Here is a 25,685-nt window from a genome sequence, read left to right on the forward strand (position 1 = left end):
ATTCAACCTATTCATGCCGCTTCAAAAGGTATGTTTGCAAATGCTGTGAAACAATGGGGCACCTCCAACGAGCTTGCAGACGAGCTGCAAGCTCTGCAAAACCTCGTGGCAGAGGAAGATCGGTTCATGGTGGATCAAAGCAATTTCGAGCCTCAGAGAGAGGAGGCAGATGCTGAAGTACACGGGGTGCACACATTTTCGATGAAATGCCCACCTATAATGCAAAATGTAAAATTGAATGGCTTACCCGTAGTCATGGAACTGGACACTGGCGCTAGCCAATCCACCATGAGTAAAAAGATGTTCGAGAGACTGTGGTGCAACAAGGCATTCAGACCAGCCCTGAGCCCCATCCATACGAAACTGAGAACGTACACCAAAGAGCTTATCACTGTCCTGGGCAGCGCCATGGTCAAGGTCACCTACGAGGGCACGGTGCATGAACTGCCACTCTGGATTGTCCCGGGCGATGGCTTCACACTGCTTGGAAGGAGCTGGCTGGGCAAAATCTGCTGGAACTGGGATGATATCCGAGCGCTATCACATGTCGATGAGGCCTCATGTACCCAGGTTCTTATCAAATTTCCTTCCCATTTTGAGCCAGGCATTGAAAATTTTTCTGGGGCCAAGGTGCGGATCCACTTGGTCACAGAGGCACGACCCATTCACCACAAGGCGTGGGCGGTACCTCACATGATGAGGGAGAGAGTGGAAATCGAGCTGGACAGGCTGCAACATGAGGGTATCATCTCCCCAGTGGAATTCAGCGAGTGGGCCAGCCCGATTGTTCCAGTATTCAAAAGTGATGGCACGGTCAGGATTTGCGGCGATTATAAAGTAACTATTAATCGTTTCTCGCTACAGGACCAATACCCGCAACCTAAGACAGACGACCTATTTGCAATGCTGGCAGGAGGCAAGACGTTCACCAAGCTCGACCTGACTTCGGCCTACATGACGCAGGAGCTGGAGGAGTCTTCGAAGGGCCTCACTTGCATCAACACGCACAAGGGACTGTTCATCTACAACAGATGCCCATTTGGAATTCGGTCGGCTGCAGCAATCTTCCAGAGAACCTACTCAAGTCGGTACCATGCACGATGGTTTTTCAGGATGACATATTGGTCACGGGTCTGGACACCGTCGAGCACCTACAAATCCTGGAGGAGGTCCTCCAGCGACTGGATCGCGTAGGGCTGCAGCTGAAGAGGTCAAAATGCGTCTTCATGGCAACAGAAGTGGAGTTTTTGGGGAGAAAGATCGCGGCGGACGGCATTCGGCCCACAGATGCCAAGACAGAAGCTATCAGGAACACGCCCAGGCCACAGAACGTCACGGAGCTGCGGTCGTTCCTGGGACTCAACTATTTTGGTAACTTCCTACCGGGGTTAAGCACCCTCTTAGAGCCCCTACATGTGTTATTGCGTAAAGGTGAGAACTGGGTATCGGGAAAAAAAACAAGTAATTGGTTTTGAGAAAGCCAGAAACATTTTATGCTCCAACAAACTACTTGTATTGTATAACCTGTGTAAAAGACTCGTGCTAGCATGTGATGCGTCGTCGTACGGAGTCAGGTGTGTATTACAACAAGCTAACGTTGCGGGGAAGTTGCAACCTGTCGCCTATGTCTCCAGGAGCTTGTCTAAGGCCGAGAGGGCCTACAGTATGATTGAGAAAGAGGTATTAGTGTGTGTGTGTTCAGGGTAAAGAAAATGCATCAGTACCTGTTTGGCCTCAAATTTGAGCTGGAAACCAATCACAAGCCCCTCATATCCCTGTTCGCTGAAAACAAGGGGATAAATACTAATGCCTCAGCCCGCATACAAAGGTGGGCACTCGCGCTATCAGCATATAACTATACCATCCACTACAGGCCAGGTACCGAGAACTGTGCGGATGCTCTCAGTCGGCTACCATTGTCCACCACGGGGGTGGAAATGGCGCAGCCTGCAAACTTGTTGATGGTGGCCCAGCCCGCAGACTTGTTGATGGTCATAGAAGCATTTGAAAATGATAAATCACCTGTCACGGTCCGCCAGATTAGGATTTGGATCAGCCAAGATCCTCTGCTGTCCCTAGTAAAAAACTGTGTATTGCATGGGAGCTGGGCCAGCATCCCTGTTGAAATGCAAGAACTAATCAAGCCATTCCAGCGGCAAAAGGACGAGCTGTCCATTCAGGCAGACTGCCTGTTGTGGGGTAACTGCGTAGTGCTACCAAAAAAGGGCAGGGAGACGTTCATCTCGGATCTCCACAGCACACACCCGGTATAGTAATGATGAAAGCGATAGCCAGATCTCACGTGTGGTGGCCCGGTATCGACTCTGACTTAGAGTCCTGTGTATCGCAATGCAGCGTATGTGCTCAGTTGAGCAACGCGTCCAGAGAAGCACCACTAAATTTGTGGTCCTTGCCCTCCAGACCATGGTCAAGGATCCATGTCGACTATGCGGACCCGTTTCTCGGTAAAATGTTCCGAGTGGTGGTGGATGCTTTTTCAAAATGGATTGAATGTGAAATAATGTCGGGAAGCATCGCCACCGTCACCATTGAAATCCTGAGGGTGATGTTTGTCACCCACGGCCTGCCTGACATACTGGTCAGTGACAACGGGTCATGTTTCACCAGTGCCGAATTTAAAGAATTCATGACCCGCAATGGGCAGCAACAAAATGTAATCGATGGTCGCGCCACGGTGCCACGGGAAATTGATCTGAATGACCCTGTGTATGTGCTAAACTATGGACATGGTCCCAAGTGGATCGCGGGCACGGTGATAGCTAAAAAAGGGAGTAGGGTGTTTGTAGTCAAACTAGACAATGGACAAATTTGCAGAAAGCACCTGGACCAAACGAGGCTGCGGTTCACAGACTGCCCTGAACAACCCACAGCAGACACCACCTTTTTCGAGCCTACAACACACACCAAAGGATCAACGACACCACCCCGGACCAGGAAATCAAACCCATCATGCCTAATAGCCCAGCAAGGCCAGCAACACGCCAGCCCAGCAAGGGCACAGCCAACACACCAGAACAGACATTTGTACCGAGGCGGTCCACCAGGGAAAGAAAGGCTCCCGACCGCCTCACCTTGTAAATAGTTTTCATTTTGACTTTGGGGGGGGGGGGGGGGGGAGTGATGTTGTGTATCTGTAAAGCATGCACTCCCATGTTCTGCCACCAGGGAGCGCATCCCCTGAAGTCCCAAGGGATCCCAGCATCCCTTGGGAGCACTGTATATAAGCCGGCCCCTAAGGCCTGTTCCTCACTCTGGTGTGTCTTAATAAAGACTGAGGTCACTGTTACTTTAACCTCCCTGTGTGCAGTCTCATCTGTGTTAGGAACACAATACCCACAACACCCAACAAAATCATAAAACAGCCCTACAATGACCAAACCATTCCTCTCACCCAAACTGAGGTTAACTAATGTCTCACCATTCACTCCAACTGATGAGGCCACTTCCCAGATATCAGACGAAAATGTACAAGACCAGAAAGTGGTGCAAAGAAATAAATTTATCTGTGACATTACTATAACTGAAATTTATCAGCAACATTTTTTAATACATCTATGTGCATACCCTTGTGCATCTACAATTGTATCTTTTTCCTTTTCTGCGTGCTGCTACGAGGTGGCTTCAGCAAAGGTCGAGGCAGACTGCTGACTTCCCTGCTGCGGCTGCTTTGACACTTTTGGCGGACATCCTCTGGGTTTGGAGCCTGGTGAGGGCCCCGCCAAAGTCTGCTCCTCCTGCAACTGTGCAAGGACAGACTTGGCCATCAGGATCCGAGGAAGCATGTAGAGTTCTGACTGAGAGGGAAGCAATGGGGGAGAAGTGGGAGCACTTTGAAAAGAGCCCCCACTTTCATGTCACCTTTCACCATCATCCCTCTCATGGTCCACCCACACTTCACTGCTGGCATGGGGCAGGAGAGCATCTTGCTGCACATCATTGGGGAGATTAAGGACTAAATCTACATTTAGCTCCCTCCTAGAGATGAGGTCATGTGACTGGCGTATTTGCTGTTACATGCAGGTGGCCACCTTTTCCATGGAACACACATCGTCGCCATCGCCTGTGACATGGTGCTGCTCATGTTGGAGATGGAATCTTCCATTCTCTGCACATTTGCACACATCACGGCTGAAAAAGCTGCCACAGCCTCATGCAATTGTTGTTGCCCCTCCAAGATCACCCCCTTTCTCGATGGCCCCCCCAAGACTAAGCGTCTGCATGCAGCTCAGTCGACACAAAGTGGTATCCCTGGTAGATATCTAACAAACTGGCATCAACAACTCTCTGTGGAATTCTCTACCGCAGAGAGTTGTTGATGCCAGTTTGTTAGATATATTCAAGAGGGAGTATGGCGGCTAAAGGGATCAAGGGGTATGGAGAGAAAGCAGGAAAGGGGTACTGAGGTGAATGATCAGCCATGATCACATTGAATGGTGGTGCAGAACGAAAGGCCGAATGGCCTACTCCTGCACCTATTTTCTATGTTTCTATGTTTCTGCCTCTTCCTGACGAACAGCTGCTGTAAAACATGTCGAAAACATCCATTAAAGTCTAGCTAGCCTACGCAGTATTTAGCCAACCTACAGTGCAAATTGCAGGGCTTAGTCCTTCTCTTTGACCTGAGCCCAGCGTCCACATTGGTGGTGGATCTTCTCTGGTGAGCTTTAATTAGATCAGAGATCCTCTGTTCCAGCTGGCTCAATTGCAGCTTACTTGGTGGACTTCCACCAGTATGATTCCTGTGGTTCCTGATCTTTGCATTCTTCAACTGCCAAGATAAAAATAGAATTTTTTAAAGAGAGGGTTCTTTTGTGTGGTGGCCACACACACACACACACACACATTTACAAATGTAATTGCAGCGCATACTTACTTGAACTAATTGTCCTAGGTCCTGCCACTTCTTTTTCAGCTGCCCGCCGATCCTCCGGATGATGGCGACTGCATTGTACTCTACAGCAACATCATCCCAACGTTGAGCCATTACAGCAGGTTTTACTTATTTTTGCTTTTCCCCCTGAGTTGCCAACAGCTCCCATTTGCTCTCAATGATATCTACCAGGGATACCTCTTCCACTTCCCTCTCAGCCATGTTTTGCAGGTTTTAATGCTCAAAATTGCAGAAAGATCCAGCCAGCACGATCCGATCACAAAAGGAAAAACGATCCGATCACAAAGGGCTCTTTAAATATGTCTGATCCGGACCAGGAAGTTTCTTTTTTCGCGCATGCCCAGAGCGTTTTTAGCACAGACTTGAAGCTCCGCCCCCCCAGACAATTTCAGAGAGCGCGGCGTCAAATTCAAAAAGTTGTTCGGCGAAAGTCCCAATTTTTTTTTCTGCCGCGAACATACACAAAAAAAATCATGTTAACATGCGCGGGCACCAAAAATGCAGCAAGTGGAAAATAGGGGCCTTAAACTTCTCTTTTTTTTCTTTATCTTACCCTATATGCCCCTTGACATCCAGGGAGCTCTAGATTTAGCTCCACCCTTTTTCTTTAATGGAACATACTTGCTCTGTACCCTCAGTATGTCCTCCTTGAATGCCTCCGACTGCTCTGACATTGATTTATCATCAAGTAACCGTCTCCAGTCCACTATGGCCAAAACCCATCTCAGCCCAGCAAAATTGGCTGTACCCCAATTGAGAACTATTTTTCCTGGTCCACCTTTGTCCTTTTCCATAACTACCCTAAATCTTTCTGAATTATGATCACTAGCACCAAAATGCTCTCCCACTGATACCCCTTCCACCTGCCCCTCTTCATTCCCCAAAACCAAGTCCAGAACCGCCTCTCCCTTGTTGGACTTGTTACATACTGGCTAAAGAAGTTCTCTTAAAATGCATTTTAGGAATTCCAAACTCTCTATACCATTCACACTACTTTTTCCCCAGTTAATATTAGGGTAGTTGAAATCCCCCGCTATTACAGCTCTATAGTTTTTGCACTTCGCAGCAATTTGTCCATATAGTTGTTCTTCTACCTCACTCGGATTGCTTCGGGGGTCTATAGTATACTCCCAATAGTATGATCGGCCCTTCTTTGTTCTTCAATTCAACCCATATGGCCTCGTTTGATGACCTCGCTAACATATCATCCCTTCTCACAGATGTAAATGTTTCTTTAATTAATACTGCGACCCTCCCTCCATTATTACCCCCTCTCTGTCCCGTCTGAAAACCCTGTAGCCAGGAATGCTGAGCTTCCATAGAAGAAGAACTAGGAATAGGAGTAGGCCATGATCTAATCATGGACTCAGCTCCACTTCCCTGCCTGCTCCCCATAACCCCTTATCGTTTAAGAAACTGTCTCTTTCTGTCTTAAATTTATTCAATGTCCCAGCTTCCACAGCTCTCTGAGGCAGCGAATTCCACAGATTTACAACCCTCTGAGAGAAGAAATTTCTTCTGATCTCAGTTTTAAATGGGCGGCCCCTTATTCGAAAATTATGCCCTCTAGTTCTAGTCTTCCCCATCAGTGGAAACATCCTCTCTACATCAACCTTGTCAAGCCCCCTCATAACCTTATACGTTTCGATAAGATCACCTCTCATTCTTCTGAATTCCAATGAGTAGAGACCCAACCTACTCAACCTTTCCTCATAAGTCAGCCCCCTCATCTCCAGAATCAACCTAATAAACCTTCTCTGAACTGCCTCCAAAGCAAGTATATCCTTTTGTAAATATGGAAACCAAAACTGCACGCAGTATTCCAGGTGTGGCCTCAACAATATTCTGTATAGCTGCAGCAAGACTTCCCTGCTTTTGTACTCCATCCCCTTTGCAATAAAGGCCAAGATTCCATTGGTCTTCCTGATCACTTGCTGTAGCTGCATACTATCCTTTTGTGTTTCATGCACAAGTACCCCCAGGTCCCGCTGTACTGCAGTACTTTGCAATCTTTCTCCATTTAAATAATAACTTGCTCTTTGATTTTTTTCTGTCAAAGTGCATGACCTCACACTTTCCAACATTATACTCTATCTGCCAAATTTTTGCCCACTCACTTAGCCTGTCTTTGTCCTTTTGCAGATTTTTTGTGTCCTCCTCACACATTGCTTTTCCTCCCATCTGCCCTTCTTTCAGCCATGTCTCAGTAATAGCTATAAAATCATACTGCCAAGTGGCTATCTGTGCTCTCAGCTCATCCTTGCATTGAAGTATACACCATTTAATGGTGCCAAACTCCCTTGTTGTCTATTTTCCAGCCCTTGTTTCCTCTGTCTTCCAAATTCACTTTCTACTTTTCTGCTGCCCAATTCCAGCTTTGCTTCTTTCTCCACTGAATCTATTCTCTGGTTCCCATCCCCCTGCCAAGATAGTTTAAACCCTCACCAACAGCACTAGCAAACCTTCCTGGTGGATACTGGTCCCGGCTCCGTTGAGGTGCAACCCATCCGGTTTTTACAAGTCCCACCTCCCCCAGAAATGTTCATAGTGCCTCAGGAATCTAAAGCCCTCCCGCCTGCACCATCTCTCCAGCTCCGCATTCATCATCTCTATCCTTCTATTTCTGTATTCACTAGCAACCCTAGTTTTGCGAGCCCGAGTGCATAAATTCTCCCGATGTTTTTTCAAAGTAGAATTATGTTCCCAATGCATGAAAAGATGGCACATAATTGGTGGCAGCAGAGCTTAACCGGCAGGCTACAGCCTCGCCTGCATGACTTCACCTCATTGGGGAAGACAGTGCTGGTCATTTTTGGCAGGGGCATGGCTGAGCCCTTGGCCAGCAGCAGGCTGAAAGAATAGAAGATGCCGGTATCCTCATTCATTATCCTCCTTCTCGCATCCCACAATATCTTCTGAATCTGCACATGGTATAAGCATGCACCTCTTGCTTTCCCCCACCCCTCACCCCTCACTGCACCCCTACCCTTGTGCCTTTCTCATTTGAGACACCCAAGAAATCCAGCCTACTCAGCTGGTGGGTCAATATGAAGAAGGAGAGAAGAGTGAAGAAGAAGAAGAAAAACCATCACTCGATTTCACACTCCCAGCCACCCCTCAGATACTGACACTTCAGACCTGGGATTCTCAACCTTATTGCTTCCGAGGCCCCTGCCTGTGTAATAAAAATTTTGTGGACCTCTGTAACACAATACAAGTATTTTTTCTGCATCAAAATTAGTTATCAGTTCGTTAGGAATAGCTCTATTACACATTACGTAAAGAAGAATTTATTTGGTCTTAAATTTACAAAATCTGAAATACAATGAGAATATGTTGGAAATACTCAGCAGCTCAGAAAGCATCTGTGGAGAGAGAAACAGAGTCAATGGCCGTAATTTCAATGGTACTCAGTGGATGGGACTGGGGGTCAGATGAGCTGGGAAATTGATAAAGATGGACAGCGTGTCGGGACCCCGCTGTCAACTCGCACAAACTCCATTTTCCCAAATGTCAAGTCTGCCTGTGCTGAACAGACCCGACCAGCAGCAGTAGGGCAGGCAATTGAGCCAATCATTGGCTTGTTTAGAAGCCCTTAACAGGGATATTTTACTTACCTTTTAATTTTACCAGGTCGTTCACGGATTTCATGCTGTTCCTGGACCCCGTCTGTTCATCTGAGGCAGAAGTTGAGTGGCCATTGCAGCAGATGATTGGCGACCATGCTAAAACTTGTATAAAACCTCACCATTTACACCTGCACACTTACCAAATCCAGCGACTCTTTGGTTTCTCCCCTTGGAAGACAGATTGAGCTTTACGCAGGCTGCAGATCCTTGTCGCAAATTCTCCAGCCAGGCTCATCTCATTGCAACAACCTCTCTCACCTTTGACAGAGTGTTTCCCGTCACCTTGCCTTCAACTGGGATCTACTCCATCAGGATGGGAACCATTTACACTCTGTCACCTTGGCCCTCAGAACCTGACCGTGATGAACCCCAATACCAGCATTACCAGACACACCAGCAGCATCAACAACAACACCAACCTTCTCTGCAATCAACTGATGATGCACAGGACAAAGGGCATCAGCACCCAACCACATTGCTGCCTGGGATGGCAGGGATGCCCTCACCATGACAACATTTATTTCACTTGATGCTGTACACCCTGGCTGTTACATGGTGCACCAGGTTGGCACCACCCCACACCAACAACATAAAGCATCCCTACAATATCCTAGCCATTCCTTTCACACTCATCAGCTTTGCGGGTGGTACCCTTATGTCTCACCATTCACTACAACTCATTAAGCCATTTCTAAAGGTGCACACAAATCTGTCTAAGAAGGCAAAATGTTGACAACATATTAACAGAAACCTCACATGAACATTGGCTAAAACACCCAAGTGCCTACCCTTGTATGTTGTTAGTTGGTATACTTCCACTAGAATGAGGGTGAGTATGAGGGGTGGCTAGTGAAATGGGGATGAGATAATGTAGATAGAGAGGGATGAGTGGAGGTGCAATGTAAGTTGATGTGAGTAAGGATGTGTAGGAGTCGGACAGGAATGGCAGAATGATGGGGGTGTGATGAGTGGCACAGCAGGATGAGGTTGAGTATGGCTTTTCAGTAACGTTTCGTGATCTACTGAGTAATTGACAGGTTTGCGTCACTGCAACCTGGTCATCCTGATGACATCCCTGCTTGTGCCCTCCTGTGCAATGTGCAGCCAGGCTACGTTGATGTCCTGGGGAGGTCTCTTCCGCCCATTGGAAGAGGCTCATTCTAGTCTGGTGCAGCTATTCATATCATGCACCCCTGCCCTTAGGTGGTACTTAGAAGCAGCAGAATAGGCCTGATAACAAGGCCCCAAGGTGTGCATGGTGCCAATAAAAATTATTCTGCTTTTATTATATTGCAATAAATAACTTCATGTACTGTTACAAAAGCAAAATCCTGCAGATGCTATTATATACTGTTGGTCCTTTTGAGGAAGCATTTATCAGAGCTATAGTTGTGGTTTGGCTTTGGCTGACATTTTTCATGGATCTGCTAAATAAAAGCATGAATTGTTGCTGCAATGACATTGTCATAATAGGGTGCTGAAATGTGGTGGATAAATGCTGCGAGATAAACTGTGACACAGAATGAATCATTTAGTAGAGCAGATGTCCTGAAATAGTTGGTTGTTCTCTTGTTGCCATTGCCTGTGGATCTGCTGCATCCTTGCTTGGTTCTCTTTACCTCCAATTTCCTTATTTGGTTTTCCATTCTCCTCAGGGACTTCCCACTCCAAGGAATTGAAATTCCGTCTCACTACTTTGAGGCGGTGTCACCGTCTGAATGGAGATTTTACCGCCAGTCGGCAGTTGCCGCCACCCACCGCAAAATTCAGTTTTGCCTCCTGAAAAAGGGATTGCAGTGTTAAATCAAGCATTGCTCGCTACTCTGGAGGCAGTAAGCGGCAGTAAGTGGTGCGGCAACATCCAGACGGCAATCATCATTTGTAACTGCGCCACAGACATACTGGTGCCACCTGGATTCAATTGAGGTGGTGATCGGGGGTGGTACCACCTAGTGCCTATCTTCCCCTCCTATGCACTCACTCACAGGGTGAAGGTGGCAGATGCAGCAGCAGCTCGCCAGCGCGCTCACCGCTTCTCCGATGCCACCGTCGATGCACTGCTTAATGCCCTTGATATGGCGTCAAGAATTACTCAGCATGGAGGGTTAATGGAGGCCCCAGCCCCAAACATTTCGAAAGCTCTGACGGGAAGTCGCCGAAATAGCGTTTGCAAGTGACACGGTGCCCAGGACCGCGATCCAATGTCGCAAGAAGTGGATCGACATGACTCAGTTGCTATGGGTGAGTATATTTTCCATTTACCTGAACATTCTGTGCTCTGAGCTCAATGTGCAGTCTCTCTTCAATGTGAATGTGTCTGACCCCATGTTCTATGTAGGTGAGGCCAGATGCAAAGTTTGCATTTGCAGCCACACCCACTCCGAAGGCCTGCTTGCACAGTAAACTTTCCTACTCTGTTGTGGATACCCAACCCTCATCTTGTTACCTCCTCAGTTTTCATAGTGTCTGGAAGACGCTATCCTCACAGTAACTGTTAGGTCATCGCCCCCCTCATTCAAGCATTTCCACACCAAGTACTCACAGCTAATGGAAGTTATATCGACCTTGAAAGACTCTCATACACTAACATGTTATGAACTATGTAAGGCACTTTGGACAGATGGATAGAAGGCACTAACTCTGACGTTTGCTTTAATCTTGCAGGCCAAGCGCGCACAGATCCGAGGAGACCAGATGCAGGCCGCAGGAGGGGACTCTGAGGTGCAACCCCCAACTCCTGTGGAGGAATGCGTATCGGCCCTGTTGGGTGCACAAGTAGGTGCGGTGGCAAAGGGTGAGGCCGAGCCCCCTGGGGACAGTGACAGTATGTTGAACTCAAAGTTCTTTTGCAGCCTCTAGCAGGCTACTTAGCCCTGACACCACAATCTATCACCACTTTCCATCAGACTGGCATTTGCGAATGCCTTTCCCAGACCTGGCCCCCTCCCCTGCAGGTAACCACTCTTCTCTGGTTTTGTGCTTTCAGATGATGACTCAGATGGCAAGGGCCTTCACGTCAGCCTTCCACTGCGAGTGATGGTAGAGAGGAGGAGGAGGCGGAGGACACCTCTCTGAACGTGACAGTTTTTGCGGAAGGCGTGGTTAGGGAGATGGAGGTAGGATGATCCGGGACCCAGTGGACTGCAGCCATGCCACGGGGATGGGAAAAGCAGGGGGCCAGCTCCATGGAGGGTGAGTGTGGCGGTAGCAACCGGATTTCAACCCCCAAGTCTTTCTGGAAAGTAAAATTGTGCAGGCACAGCAGGTTAGCACAACTTTGAAGACTGTGCTTAGCGCCTACTGCAGGCCACACCACTAACCTTTCCAGGCACCAAAACCATCCCTTCAATATTCCAATGCATATTCCAATAAGAGCATCATTGTAAAACTCTTCTGCAGTGATGGTGTCATGTACCAGGAGGCTCATACTTGTCACTAAGGAGCCATCCTGTGATTTGGCCTTGCCTTTGGAATAGAGCTAGGATACTCGATTACTGCAGAATTAATGTTTTATGGGTGCTCCAAACATTAACATCCAAGAAGCAATGTTAATGATTGTACATTGATGCAGTTGTGTAAGTGGAATCCCTTCCCATTAATATAGTTGACATATGGGGCATGTATTGCCATGTGTGTGCAACTAATGCAAAATCCTGCAACTTCACAAAAGTTGATCACCTTTTCCCCATTTATCACCCTAGAACCAGGCTCAAATAGGATGAAATATGCATCCCTGAAAAACCCGACAGTGGTAACTTGCTGAATACAAGCATGCACACTAAATTGCCTAATGTTGCAGAAGTCTCAAGGGGCTATCTGGAAGAATTCTGTTCCATAAAAGTTTGCAGATGTTATCACATAAGAACAAAAAAACATAAGAAATAGGAGCAGGAGTAGGCCATTTGGTTCCTCGAGCCTGCTCCACCATTTAATAAGATCATGGCTGACCTTCTCTGCCACTGTGGGAGGAATCTATACAGTTGACCTGATCTATAGTTCTAGGTATAGCAGTAAGCACAGCTTCTCCAGAGCTTCTTGGCTGAATTGCAGCCTTCTGAGGTACAACTCTTGGGTGCTATTTTGAAAGGAGTGCATGGTCCAATACATTCTGTTGGCAGAGTAGTGCCGAGAGGGACTGGCTTTCCTCTGGTGCTGCCTCATGAGCCTCCTCCTCCTCCTCCTCTTCCTACAAAATGTACATAATTTATAATGGGACTCCCACAGGGAACCCCATATTACAACCTTATTCGATTATTGTATTAATTCCCCTGAGACTGACCTGCTACTTGGAGAAGGAGAAATAGTTGGTAAAAGCTTTAGCTATCCTTGTATGAAAATTAGATTAGATGCAGGGGTGTAAATTTTGAGTTTTTGGTGACCGACCAGCAGAGTATGCTGATTGGTCGCCCGTTCCGGTGGGGAGGAGGCCCTTGTGACTTTGGGGCTCAGGCTTCGATTGAATTCAATTAAGGTGAGCTGCAGGGTGCCAAACAGATGTCCTGACACAGCTCGCCAGTCTGAAGCCTGAAAATCAGGACAGAGCTGCCGCCAACAAGGTAAGGTGCCGAGGGGGTTCTTAGAGAATCAGTACCGAGATCATTTTTGTGGGTTGTAGAGGTGCAGTCCTGCATCTCCAGGGCCCAAAACAGCAATTGAGGACTTGCGTTTAGAGGGTCTATTCTCTTCCATCACCCATGGAACTGAGCAGAGCCAGCACTGCACAGGCCCTGCCAGTTCCTACTTAAAATGGCAATTAGGGTCCTATTTACATAACAGGATTGCAATTTCTGTATTAAAATGGGCCTATTAGCTGAAATAGACAAACATTTTGTAGAGCCAGCAGTAAAAAGAAGCCGGCCGCATCGCCAGTGTTAATGGGGCGGTAAGGTCACGACTCCATTTTGAGGCTGTTACCGTCCTGTTAATGCCAGACGAGGGTACTCAAAATCGACACCAGGGTATCTAAAGTTGAAGCTAAAAATCAAATAGCATGTTAAAGCTGCAACACTTCTCCTTTAAAATACTTGATCAGCTGATCCTAGCTAGGGCACTTGTTTTATGTAAGCAGACATTACCAGGGTGGATGGAGATGCCAGAACTTGCACCAGATGACATCATGATGTCAGAATGCTGTTAGTAGAGGATGACCATTTCTTTCACCTGCCCCCATTTCCAGTACAATTTCAACACAATTCAAAAATGGGGCAGATTCCTGATGGATCCCAGGCCCACCCCAACTTCTGTCCCCAACCATGGGAGAGACACCTGATTTACACCATTGCCAAACCTGGAATTCTAGGGCCAGTCTGTGCAGGTACTGGCCCCACTGTAAAATTCATGGGGCCCATTTTAAGTTCTCCTAGGCCGATACGCAAAACATGTCTTAGTCCATTTGCATATGTTAATGAGGTGCCGCGTGCTCTGATGTGTGCAAATTAACTACACTAATGTAAATTCTATCTTGCTTGCAAGAAACACTTAGCAATAACTGAGCTTAACCTGTGTGCACTGTGGCTAAAGAAGTAAATGGCCTGGAAATCCCAGCCTCCCCGGGTTTGTATGGAGTGTGTATGGACCAGGGAAGGCAAGGCAAAAGCCGTTTTTTAACCGCACAATGTGCATGCACTGAAAACGAGCTTTTCCGATCTGTCAAGCTGGAGCTTGACAGATCTTCCGTATCTCGGGAGCGAGGACATTTGCAAGAGCAAGATTGCGGTATTTACCCATATCTTGCCCAGCAAATGTCCTCAAAACTCTTGCGACTGATAAAAGCAGGCGTTAGAGTTTTAAAACATACAAAAACATAATAAAATTAAATTTGAAAAAACACATTTTGTTGTTAAAAACCCTGCCCACTAAGGTAAGTTTATTTTTAATGCTAATTACAAAATCTTTTTTTTTTTAAGACATTTATTAACTCTAATTTCGATGAATTTTAATTATGTGAGGTATGTTTTTTATTTTTCATTATGGTGTTTAGTGCGTTTGTTTTTTTTCTCATTAATAGCAATGAGACGCGTAGATACGGAGGTCTCATTGCTATAATGAGAAAGCTGTGGAATACTGTACCTGATTGGCGTGACTGCACCGTCTGCGATGGAACCTGGAGGACGGGAGCGCACCTCGCAGCGCGGGAAGAGAAGGCCTCCCCAACGGAAATGCAGGCGCCTCCGAGACCACCAGGTAAATTTGTAAAAATTCTCCGGTCGGAGGCAATCGTCCAAAAGAAACCTCCGACCGGAATTTCAGGGCCATTGAATAATCTATCAAAGACAGTAATGCTTTTTTACCACACTGCATTACACGATGCATTTGCAGAGTGGAACAATCACCTGGGATTAGAAATTGGTAAGGGTTGCGAACAGACATAACAGTGATAAATTTAGTAGTGGGAAGGCCCAGTCTATGTTTGCATTCAGGTCACAGGTAAATGTGTCATTGTTGTGCCCCAGGACCCCCGCTGCTGGTTTTGCACTCGAAAATGTGCCTGAAGAACCAATTTCTACAGCTTAGCATTTAAAATTAAAAACAACAGCCAGCTTGTGATCAATCCCTGGAGCAACTGTTAATACTTCCTTCAATGATTCTCAACAGATTGCTACAAGGGGGTCCCTTTGGGGGAGAAATGTATTCTTGCCTGGAAAGCAGTCGGTGACCTCACCAACTGCCGTTAATGGTTGCCCGAAATGGCTGCCGCGCTAAACGAGGTAAATTGGTGTGGGCGGGACACGGTGGTGGGTGGCACAGCGCTAACCTTTGGTGCGACGCCGTCCTGGTGCCTTTGCATGAGGGATCCGGGACTAATTTGTGGTGCTGGTGCGGCGTTGATGCTTCCCCGAGCTTCTTTGTACGAAGCTGTGAAGCTCACAATGCATCATGGGCAGAGAGAAGCTCTGAAATTTTAAGAGCCAAGCACTTAAGAGGAAAATAAAATGCACTGATTCAATGTCAATATTCAGCACTTAAAGCTGAATTAACCTTCCTAAACTCAACAAATGGGGAAACCGCCTCAGCGCTACCACAAATGAATCATCACGCCAGGGAAGGGGCACCCAGGGTCTCACATGCAGCACTCCAGCTTTGTGCAGGGATCAACACTGCAAGACTGGCCCTCAACCCATGGGGGCCAGGAGGTGCTCCAGAAAGAATAATGTGGGAGTACATTACCAAGGCCATCACCGCCAGCAATGTCACCTCCACCACCTGGCTCCAGTGCTCAAAGCTTCAGGACCTCAAACCACTGGTCAAGGTCAAGGTCAATGATTTGCTAATTTGTCTGATTTCACAGATTGCCGGCTCTGTGGGGTTGGCGGGGGGGGGAGCGGTTTCATGGTGCAGCCTGCTTTGGAGCTGTCAATGACAGAACGCAACGTCAGGATTTCCACACATGCCTGTACATGGGCTAAATCCCAAGGTTGCGGTTAGTTTCAAAAGTGGAATGATGACAAAAGCTGGCATCATTCCAACCACAAATTATGCCGCGTAAACTTTTCCTCTAATTTGTATATATTGCGTTCACAATGGATATGAAAGTAGTGTGAGATTTTATTTGAGCAAGGGATTTGAAGACACAAAACCAACTAATTATCTATTCCATCAGAAAATCTGTCTCGGTTATTACATTGTGTTGTAACTCTCAATTACTCAGAGATGGCTTTGTATTCAAAATCAGCAGGTATGTCGCTTGAGAAAGGAGAGTGCAGGCAGCAAGAGAGCAAAGCAGGAAGTTCTAAAGATGTGAGATCTAATTTGTTCTGCTTGAGAATGGTGGTGAAGAGAAAAGAGATAAAGTCAGACACAACAAAATATCTTATCGTCAAATATTGTACACCAAGGAGGAAAGAAAGATAAAATAATGTTTATAACATTAAGGCCTGGACTTTCCTGACATTGCCAATAGATGGGCGGTGCAGGACTCCCTCTGCCAAGTGATCCCAGCTGCACCTGGTCACATTTCCTTGGGGGCCTCATTGCTATGCATGGTGGGACTTCAGTGAAAATCCTGCTCGACTGGCATTGGGGGGCAGGGAAATTGAAGCAGGGTGTGGAGGTTAAAAGGCTGCTGCTGATGAAATGGCCACAGGAATAGCAGGCCAGTCAGAAGCCCCTCAAGCTAACCTGCTTTCCTCCCCGTGATCGGATCCCCCCCTCCAGCGATCGGACCCCCTCCCCCCCACCCCTACCGTGATCACCGACTCTCCCCAACACCACATCTCTGACTCCGATCTATCTCTGACTACCCACGACCAAGTCCACTCTGTACCCACCCTGCCCCTCAGGATCTCCAACCCAGCAGCATAAACTTACCTGTTCCTGGTTTGTGCCCTCTGCTGCCACGTTCCCCGTTCGACAGGGAGCCAAGCCTGTCAATCACTGAAAATTAAACAATATAATAGTATTGCAGTGGTCTGTGCTCCCCGGTATATTCCAGGGTCCCAATTGTCATTTCACGTTCAGCACAAAGCCCATGGAGAGGCAAACATTTCAAATGAACAGATTGCAAACTAAAATTTTGGCTGCACAAAGAGCAGAGAGGAGACACCTCAGGGATAGCAACATAAAATTGCATTTCAATTATATCATTTTTTTGCGACTTTTAAAAAAAAATCTCAGATCAGGATCTCTCACACCAATTTTTTTGCAACAAAAGCTGCTTCGCTTTTCCAGCTCAAATTTATGACAGCAGAGGGGAGGGAAAGCTTCACTCTGAAATATTTACTCACTGAAATGCTTCACTCCGTGTCTCTGACTGAGTGCTGTCTGCCTCGGTTTTAATTCATGACTGCCACATGACCGCAGAGATCTGGTCCTCATCCGTGCGCTCGGAATTCTATTTTTGATTGGCTATCTTTTTCTCGTCCCTTCCTCCTATTGGCCCGTGGTAACTAGTGGTTTCAATGTTTGCATGGGGTCAGCTGGATTCAAAGCTGAAGCTGTTTCCGGTGCAGTAGCAGTGCAGTGCGGTTCAAATTCCGCCCTTTGCTCCAACAGGAAAATCCTGACTTTTTACAGTTGACTTGCGAGATCGCAAGTTGAGGCAATTTTTTGTTAAAAATCGTGTAATTAATTTGCGAGAGTTGGTATTACTGTAGATTAGAGCTGGGCTAAACAGTGTTAGGTCCAACCATTATTCTCATAGTGCTTATGAGTGTCCATTAAGTTAATAGAAGCAGCAACTTAACAACTAGTTAAACACTTTGAGGAGGTTTTGAAATTTCTGGCTAGCAGTTTCTCTGAATCCCAGAAACAGTCATTGGCTATTATTTTCAAAACTATCAAACGGCTTAATACTATATGTCAAGTATATAATTACTTGCTTTTGCTCAAAATACAATCGACAATTCTAACTTAAGGAATTGAAATTTTCAAGATTGAGATCGATAGATTTTTGTTAGAAAGGGTATCAAGGGATTGGATCAAAGGTGGCAAAATGGTGTTGAGGTACAGATCAGCCATGCTTCCATTGAATAGCGGAACAGGCTCAATGGGCTGAATGGCCTATGTTGCTATGTTCCTTTCTGTCCTACTGCGCTATCCAACCTTTCTGCTCTACCCAACCCAACCCAGCATTTCTGATCTCACCACTCTACCTGGAATGACACCTCCAGCCATCCAACATCAAGCTGCAAGTGCAATTGATCACTGACTGATAACATCCTTTACTCTTTTTCTTCACTTCCCACCACTAGGAGTAAGACTGCTGGAAAGCAGCCGCGAGAAGGATTCATTGTCTGGTAAGCTAAAATATTTTAGATTTTGTATTTGAAAACTCAAGAGGAAGGTTAGGTGATGTTTGGAAACAAAATTTTGAACATTTTATTGAAGCCGACTATGATTTCCGTAACATCTGAGATTAATGCATTAAATACAATTTTAAAAAGACTTTCTCTTTTGGCTATGAACACAGGGTGATTAAAAACAGAGATAGAGGCCTGAATTTTGCCCACAAAGGTGGGTCCGATGTGGGCGGTGGTCATGGTGGGTCGCAGCCCCACTGCTGGCTCCATCCCGGTTCTGAAAATGGCTTTCCCTTAATAGGGCCTATTAAGCCCGCTCAGCTGATTACTCGGCCCAACTAAATGGTGAGGGTCTGGTGACATCATCGATGACACGTTTTCAGCCGGGATCTTTAAACATGTCTATGGCCACATTAGATTTGAAATTAAATCTAACATAGTGCTGTCAGTGCACTACAGCATTGGAGTGCTACAAACACCGACAATGAATGCACAGAGGAAGAGAGCTGCATCCAGGTTCTCCGATGACTCCCTCCATATGCATATGAGGGAGTCAGAGCACATAGGGAGGTTCTCTTCTCTTCCAATGGGTGGAAGAGACCTCCCCAGGAGACAAAAACAGCCTGGGTAGAGATTGCAGAGGAGGTCACAAGCAAGGATGTGTTCAGGAGGACCTGGATGCAGTGCCGCAAACGTTTCAATGATCTCAGTAGATCACGAAACGTTAGTGCAAACCCATACCCAACTGCACTCTGCTGTGTCTCTCATCACATCTCTATCACTCTGCCTTCCCTACCCTACTCCTGCACATCCTTACTCACACCAACATACCTTGTACCTCCACCCATCCCTCTATCTACAGTATCACATCCTCATCTCAATTGCCACCCCTCACACTCACCCTCTTCCTAGTGCAATAATACCAATGAACAACACACTTGGATGTTTTATCCAATGTTTATGTAAAGTATCTGTTAATGTGTTGTCAAACATAAAAATCTTTATTTTCAACATTTTCCAGTCTTGGACTGATTGGTGTGCACCTTTGGAAGTGGTTTAGTGAATTGCAGTGAATGGTGAGACATAACGGTACCTCCAGCAATTGCAGTGAGTATGAAAGGAATAGCTTGGTCATTACAGGGATGCTCTATGGTGCTGGTGTGGGGTGGTGCCAATGAGGTGACACAGAATGGTGACTTTGCTGGAAAGACTGCAGCCTGCAGAATCTGTGCTGGGAATGCAGTGAAAAAACAGCTTCTGCTGAGGAAAATGATCAACAGTCAGCTGGGAGCTTTTATAACTAATCAGCTGGAGCAATGGCCGCTGAACTCTTGCCTCAGGTTGACAGACATGGTTCCCGAGCAGCGTGTTTTTTGTGGCCATGCAGTTAAATGTAAAAGTTAAGGTTAAAACTACTCTTAAGGGTCTGACAACCAACGACTAATAATTTAAGTTGTGTCACCTGCCTCTGCGTCGGGTTGGATTCCCGCTGACAGTGGCGCCTGGGGGAAAGACGCAGCAACAACCTTTCCACCTGACCTGCCACTGATCGCGCCCGGACAGAGACATAGGCATTGTCAGATTTTTAAACAGAAAGTTGCAATGCCAAGTTTTGACCAAACGCAGAAGGAGAACACAGCGTAGTTAGTAGTGATTTCATTTAATGCAAACAAGACAACTGATATGTGGAAGACAAAATGTTGTATCAGTCATAAAGACAAGTTATACTGATTGAATTATATGAATCTGATTATAGCAGTTCTCGCATGTTCCCTTGTTACAAAACAAAGCAGCTTTACATTTATGGTACATATTTAACATTGTCTTAACATTTTCTTGATCTGCACGCGCGAAAAACACAAATATCTGGTTCAGATCCCAAAGACATCCTATTGTTACACTGTTGGGTTATGCTATCATAGATGCTGGGTTTTGGCAGTATAAGTCTACTCCAGCAAATAAGGGATGTAAATCCACTTACAAGATGGACTGATGCCACTGAACCTAAAAGGTACATTTGCAAAGCCCAAATTTGTAATACTGCCTAATGAAGTAAAAGAGTTTCAGGAACTCTTGGTGTAACAAAGCCTGGAGAGGAACAAAGCCTGAAACAGCTGCAAACGGACATAGATAGGCTAAGTGAGTGGGCAAACATTTGGTAGATGGAGTATAATGTTGGAAAGTGTGAGGTCATGCACTTGGGTACAAAAATCAAAGAGCAAATTATGATTTAAATGGAGAAAGATTGCAAAGTGCTGCAGTACAGTGGGACCTGGGGGTACTTGCGCATGAAACACAAAAGGATAGTATGCAGGTACAGCAAGTGATCAGAAAGGCCAATGGAATCTTGGCCTTTATTGCAAAGGGGATGGAGTATAAAAACAGAGAAATCTTGCTACAGCTATACAGGGTATTGGTGTGGCCACACCTGGAATACTGCATGCAGTTTTGGTTTCCATATTTACAAAAGGATAGACTTACCTTGGAGGCAGTTCAGAGAAGGTTCAATAGGTTGATTCTGGAGATGAGGGGATTGACTTATAAGGAAAGGTTGAGTAGGTTGGGCCTCTACTCATTGGTATTCAGAAGAATGAGAGGTGATCTTATCGAAATGTGTAAGATTATGACGCGGCTTGACAAGATGGATGCAGAGAGGATGTTCCCACACTAGAACTAGAGGGCATGATCTTCGAATAAGGGACTGCCCATTTAAAACAGAGATGAGGAGAAATTTCTTCTCTCAGAGGGTTGTAAATCTGTGGATTTCACTGCCTCAGAGAGCTGTGGAAACTGGGACATTGAATAAATTTAAGATTGAAATAGAGAGTTTCTTAAATGATAAGGGGATAAGGGGTTATGGGGAGCGGACGGGGAAGTGGATCTGAGTCCGTGATCAGATCAGCCATGATCTTATTGGATGGTGGAGCAGGCTCGATTCCTGTTCCTATTTCTTATGTTCTTATGTTCTATTTTATTGGACATAGTAGCCATGGGAAAAGCAGCAATTTTCAAGGCCGAGGGAAATCCTTTAAATGGAGCCAGTTTAAAGAAAGCATGACAGGAGGTGGCCAATCATATCAATGCTGGCTCCTCAGTGCATCACTCATGGGAGTAAATGTTCTCTGGACTAAGGTACAGTGCCAAAGTAGGGAACACTAATGGGGTCCACTCAAAATACAAGGATGGCTGGACAATATATGAACCAAGCTTCAGCCCACATTATGCTGCCACATCTGCAATGCAAGGCATTGGCCCCACCTCGTCTCTCACTTCTTCAGCCTCCTAGATATGGACGGGAGATTTTCTCCTGGAGTGCACATTGGGTGGACAATGGGCGGTGCCATCACTTTTCCTGTCCAATGCCCAAGAATGGTTGGGCCACATCTAAATATTTGGGGCCTTTTTCAGGGGACAGCTGAGCGGCCTTTAGATTTTTGTGGGGCCAAGAGGAGCATTCATCATTTTGGCAGGAGACTGACGGGGCCCTGGTGAAACACCACAAACAGGGGCTTGAGGTTCTATTTATCTCCTGCTGAAGATACGGTTGGAAACTCTGAAACTTCAGGGCCTAGCTCATTATTCACTTACACTACACAGACCTCCAGGAAGGAACTCAACCTCCACTAGCTGTTTTTTTTAAAATTCAGCAAGAAACAGATATCAGTGAAGGACTCATTTGTAAATTAACTTTAACTTTAACATCACTTACATGTGGCTATATTTTCCTCAGAAGATGCTGTGAAAATCTTCCATTATTTTCAGTTGGAATTAACAGCTGATTTTAGCCACTTAGGTCTGGGAAAGAAACTGATTTCACAATAATCAAAATTCTCATCGAAGTGCTGTAATGGACTGTAATTAGCAAAACCTGTTTCTCTTTCCATTGTCCTTTACCTAGCTTTCATTAATGGTTAGCTTTTTTTACAATCCTAAACATCCAGAGAAATTCCAGAATGAGCCAACTCCTCCCAGTGAGTCAAGCAATTCTGGCTACAAATACAGCAGGTGAGCAGTGAGGAGTCAGAAGCAGGCTGCAGCAGCACAACAACAGCTAGAAGATAAAGATCATCACACAACGAAAGCACAATGAACGGCAAAGTTACTCTCATTGTCCTCGCTCTCTTTGTTCTGTCTGTGTCGTCCACACAAGGTAAGACAGATCCAGCTGCACAGTAATTATACAGAATCTAGAATAATAAGGGAAGGATTTGGGTCTATATTTCACTGACTGACTCAGTTACAAATATACATTTGAAATTGAAAATTAACAGGGAAAGGAATCCTATTTGTCTGTTTAATAAAATGTAGCAATGTAGTTCAATATTAAAAGCTGTTTGTCATGACTCTATAGCCAGCAAGCTACAGGTGTTTGGGAGTATATGTAATTGGAATTAATGACTGAGTGTCACCAAAATAGCTGGAAAAGTATAGGAAACTACAAAAATAATTTTAACATCAGAAAATACAAAACACTTTATTCTTCCTTCAGTTAATTTGAGTGTTACAAATTATTACAACAGAATTGTGAGCTCTGCCTTCAACCTGCAATGTTGCTTGCTGAGGTTACGGGTTGACTGGCTGGTAACAGATCTGTGATTGTCAGGAAACTGATGATAAGAGATTGATAGCAGTTTAGTTCAGGGAGAGAAAATGGGCATAAGAAAAAGAAACACTCAGTACAGATCTGAAAATAAACATTAAGGTCCTGCAATTTGTTTAATTTACAGCTGCATCGATTGGAAGAACAGGAATTAACCTGCGCTGTCAGTGTATCGAAACATCCTCGAAATTCATCCATCCGAAGTTGATGGCGAATATTGAAATTATTTCTAGTGGTCCCCACTGTGGGAATGTGGAGATCATGTAAGTGTTTGGTTCCTTTCTGCTTCATGTATTGAAGAGCAGCAGTAATTATTTTAGATTGAATTAGGAGTTAAAGCCTTTTCAGAGAAGGTAAATGACTTGACAATTTGAAATAAATGTCATTCTTTACTTCTTTCAGTGCCACCCTTAAAAACACGAATCGAGTCTGTCTGGATCCTATTGCACCCTGGGTGAAGAAAATCATTGACAGGGTGATCAAAAGGTATGTTTCATTCTGTGTGTGGAGTGAGAGATGGGGAGAATGAAATTGTTCCACTTTGTACCAGGTCATAGTATCAAATTCTGCCCAGTCGGGTGTGGTATAAGTCAATCACATTGATGGGTTTCTCAACATTTACTCGAACCTTGCCTTTGTAAAATATTCACACTCACTTTCTTGTAACGGTAATCAGGGTCAAACTGCTAAATTGAATACCCAGCCCCAAATGGCTCAGTGGATCAATACACCTAATGGTGTGGTACTGCCCAATATAGACCAGGAAAGCTCCAGGTTTTATCGTTGGTTTGTGCTGGGTTAGCTGACTACAGCTGGAAGCTCCCAGTATTGGATTCGTATCCCAAGGCTAGTGAGGGCAAGAAATCAGTACTGATCTTGCTCCTGGTCACTATCAGGTGACACCTGTGAGAAAGCTGGGTGTTTCTGACACAGGGTAAAGACAGGTTCAGATTCGGCTGCTATTGCCTCATAGTCAAACAGGTCACAAACACTCCATGCTCACACATCAAGAATGCTCACTTGAAGAAGATGCTGGAGCACTGCCAGTGCACATGGAACTACAGCCCTATAGAACAAAATTGTAGGGGAAACCACACTGCTGAGCTGAGACTGCACTAAGGGGGAGAAATTCAGGGAAGGGCCATTGCTGCAGGCTCTGCAAGGAAAAAACTTACCTGGTCCCCGACGGCAGCTGCGATCCGGCCCGATCAGCCCAATGCACAGCAGCAGAATGCCGGACTGATCGATCGCAGGCGAAAAGGATAGAAAAATTGAGAGAGCGCATTTTAGAAATGTGTTCACTTCCCTCGGCTCTCTTGCTCCCGAAGCGCCCGGCCTCCTGATGAACGCTTCCTGTAGTTGCCGTGTTTTCACCCAGCAATTCTGCAGGGGGCGGAACCAAAGATCAGGACTGGGGCGCTACCGGGACGATGCGCATGACGATGGCGTCGCGATCTCCGGGAGAAGGAGATCGGGGCGGAGAGTCTTATTGCTGCCGCAAACCTCCCACTAAAGTTAGCGGGAGTCGATCGTCTTGCCATTCCTGGTCGGTAAGTGGTTAGCGCCCCGTTATCGTCCCCCCGGAGGCGATAATAGGAGGCGCTAAGGAGGCCAATTTCTCAGCCTGGTGTTTAATACATTTGAGGGAGCAGACACATCTGTTCAGGGTGGTCTTGGACCAAAATGAGAATGCACTTATATTTTATTCAGCTTTAAAATAACACTGTAGGTAGATTCAACCAACTAAAACAATTTGCTACAGATTTTAATGACTTTTAAAGCATTTTGTTTTTCATAAACATCCGTGTATGGTGCAAACATTCACTGTATTTATTCATTCTTGCATTTCCAACAGTTCCCAGAAGATTGGCTAATTTCACTGAAGAGAAGTTCAGTTCTGATTGTCAAGAGACTAACACACACCTGTCGAAGATTGGGAATTTACATCAGGCTGCCCTGGCTTGGTCCAGGGTTGTCACAGTCAATGAATGTAAACCTGGCTTAACTTAGTGTTCACTGTTTGTTTCACAATTTTATCACCTGGAACATTGAAACCTGAACACTTTTTTTATTGAGGTTCAATTAAACTACGCCCCAGGCACCAACGGACCCTGATTGACAGCAGGAGAGACATTGGATATGAACTATCAAGATCGCTTGATCTATAGTTCTGTTGGATCATTATTTTTAAGTGTTATTCAATCAGATTCTTAACATTTGCTGCCAGGTAGTGATGTTACAGGATGTAGCTACTCAATGGAGATGCACATTGCTTGGTATGACAAATTGTCAGTATTATGTTTGTTTTTTGAATTGAGTGCAATTTGCTTTTTGATTAATTATCTATATATCTCCTAAAATTGCCTATTTTGTATTTATTTATTAGTTACAAAAATTATGTTCTAATAATAATTAAAAAGTATATATGCATATATCTGTATATATCTGCAACTGATATTTAATTATAATTCCTCTGAAGTGTCTGTCCTTAATTTATGATACAGATATTATTATAATTCTGTGTATTGTAAAGCTTGAGGCTAAAGTTGTCTGACTTACATATTAAACTAAGTATTACAAAGATATTCTGAATTGTTTTACAAGTTGCCTGAATTTACTGTACTTACTAAATAATGTGAGTTCTCAGCACCACAACTTTTTTGTTAGCTGTAGGGATCATCACAAAACCTTGGGCCTAGAATTTTCTCTAAATGACTTACATCTGATGCATCTTTAAAAAGAAAAGTGTTGCTTTCACTGGTAACCTATAGAGGGTGACCTATAGAAGATGACCTATAGAGGGTGTC

The 25,685-nt window shown here is 45.4% G+C and overlaps 1 protein-coding gene across 2 annotated transcripts; it reads left to right on the forward strand.

Moving 5' to 3' along the window:
- The first annotated feature begins 14,606 nt into the window (after positions 1-14,606).
- On the forward strand, positions 14,607-25,412 carry LOC139234354 (interleukin-8-like). Of its 2 annotated transcripts, XM_070865254.1 has the most exons (5): positions 14,607-14,724; positions 22,220-22,428; positions 23,006-23,141; positions 23,281-23,364; positions 24,734-25,412. In XM_070865254.1, exons 2-5 carry the CDS (start codon positions 22,365-22,367, stop codon positions 24,750-24,752), a joined length of 303 nt encoding a protein of 100 aa, XP_070721355.1. In that variant the 5' UTR covers positions 14,607-14,724; positions 22,220-22,364; the 3' UTR covers positions 24,753-25,412. The 2 variants fall into 2 exon arrangements, with proteins under 2 accessions (XP_070721355.1, XP_070721356.1); XM_070865255.1 differs by lacking the exon at positions 14,607-14,724 and having other exon boundaries at positions 22,125-22,428.
- The last annotated feature ends 273 nt before the right edge of the window (positions 25,413-25,685 follow it).

The sequence above is a fragment of the Pristiophorus japonicus genome, chromosome 2 (genome assembly GCF_044704955.1).
Source record: "Pristiophorus japonicus isolate sPriJap1 chromosome 2, sPriJap1.hap1, whole genome shotgun sequence".
NCBI classification, from domain to species: Eukaryota; Metazoa; Chordata; class Chondrichthyes; family Pristiophoridae; genus Pristiophorus; species Pristiophorus japonicus.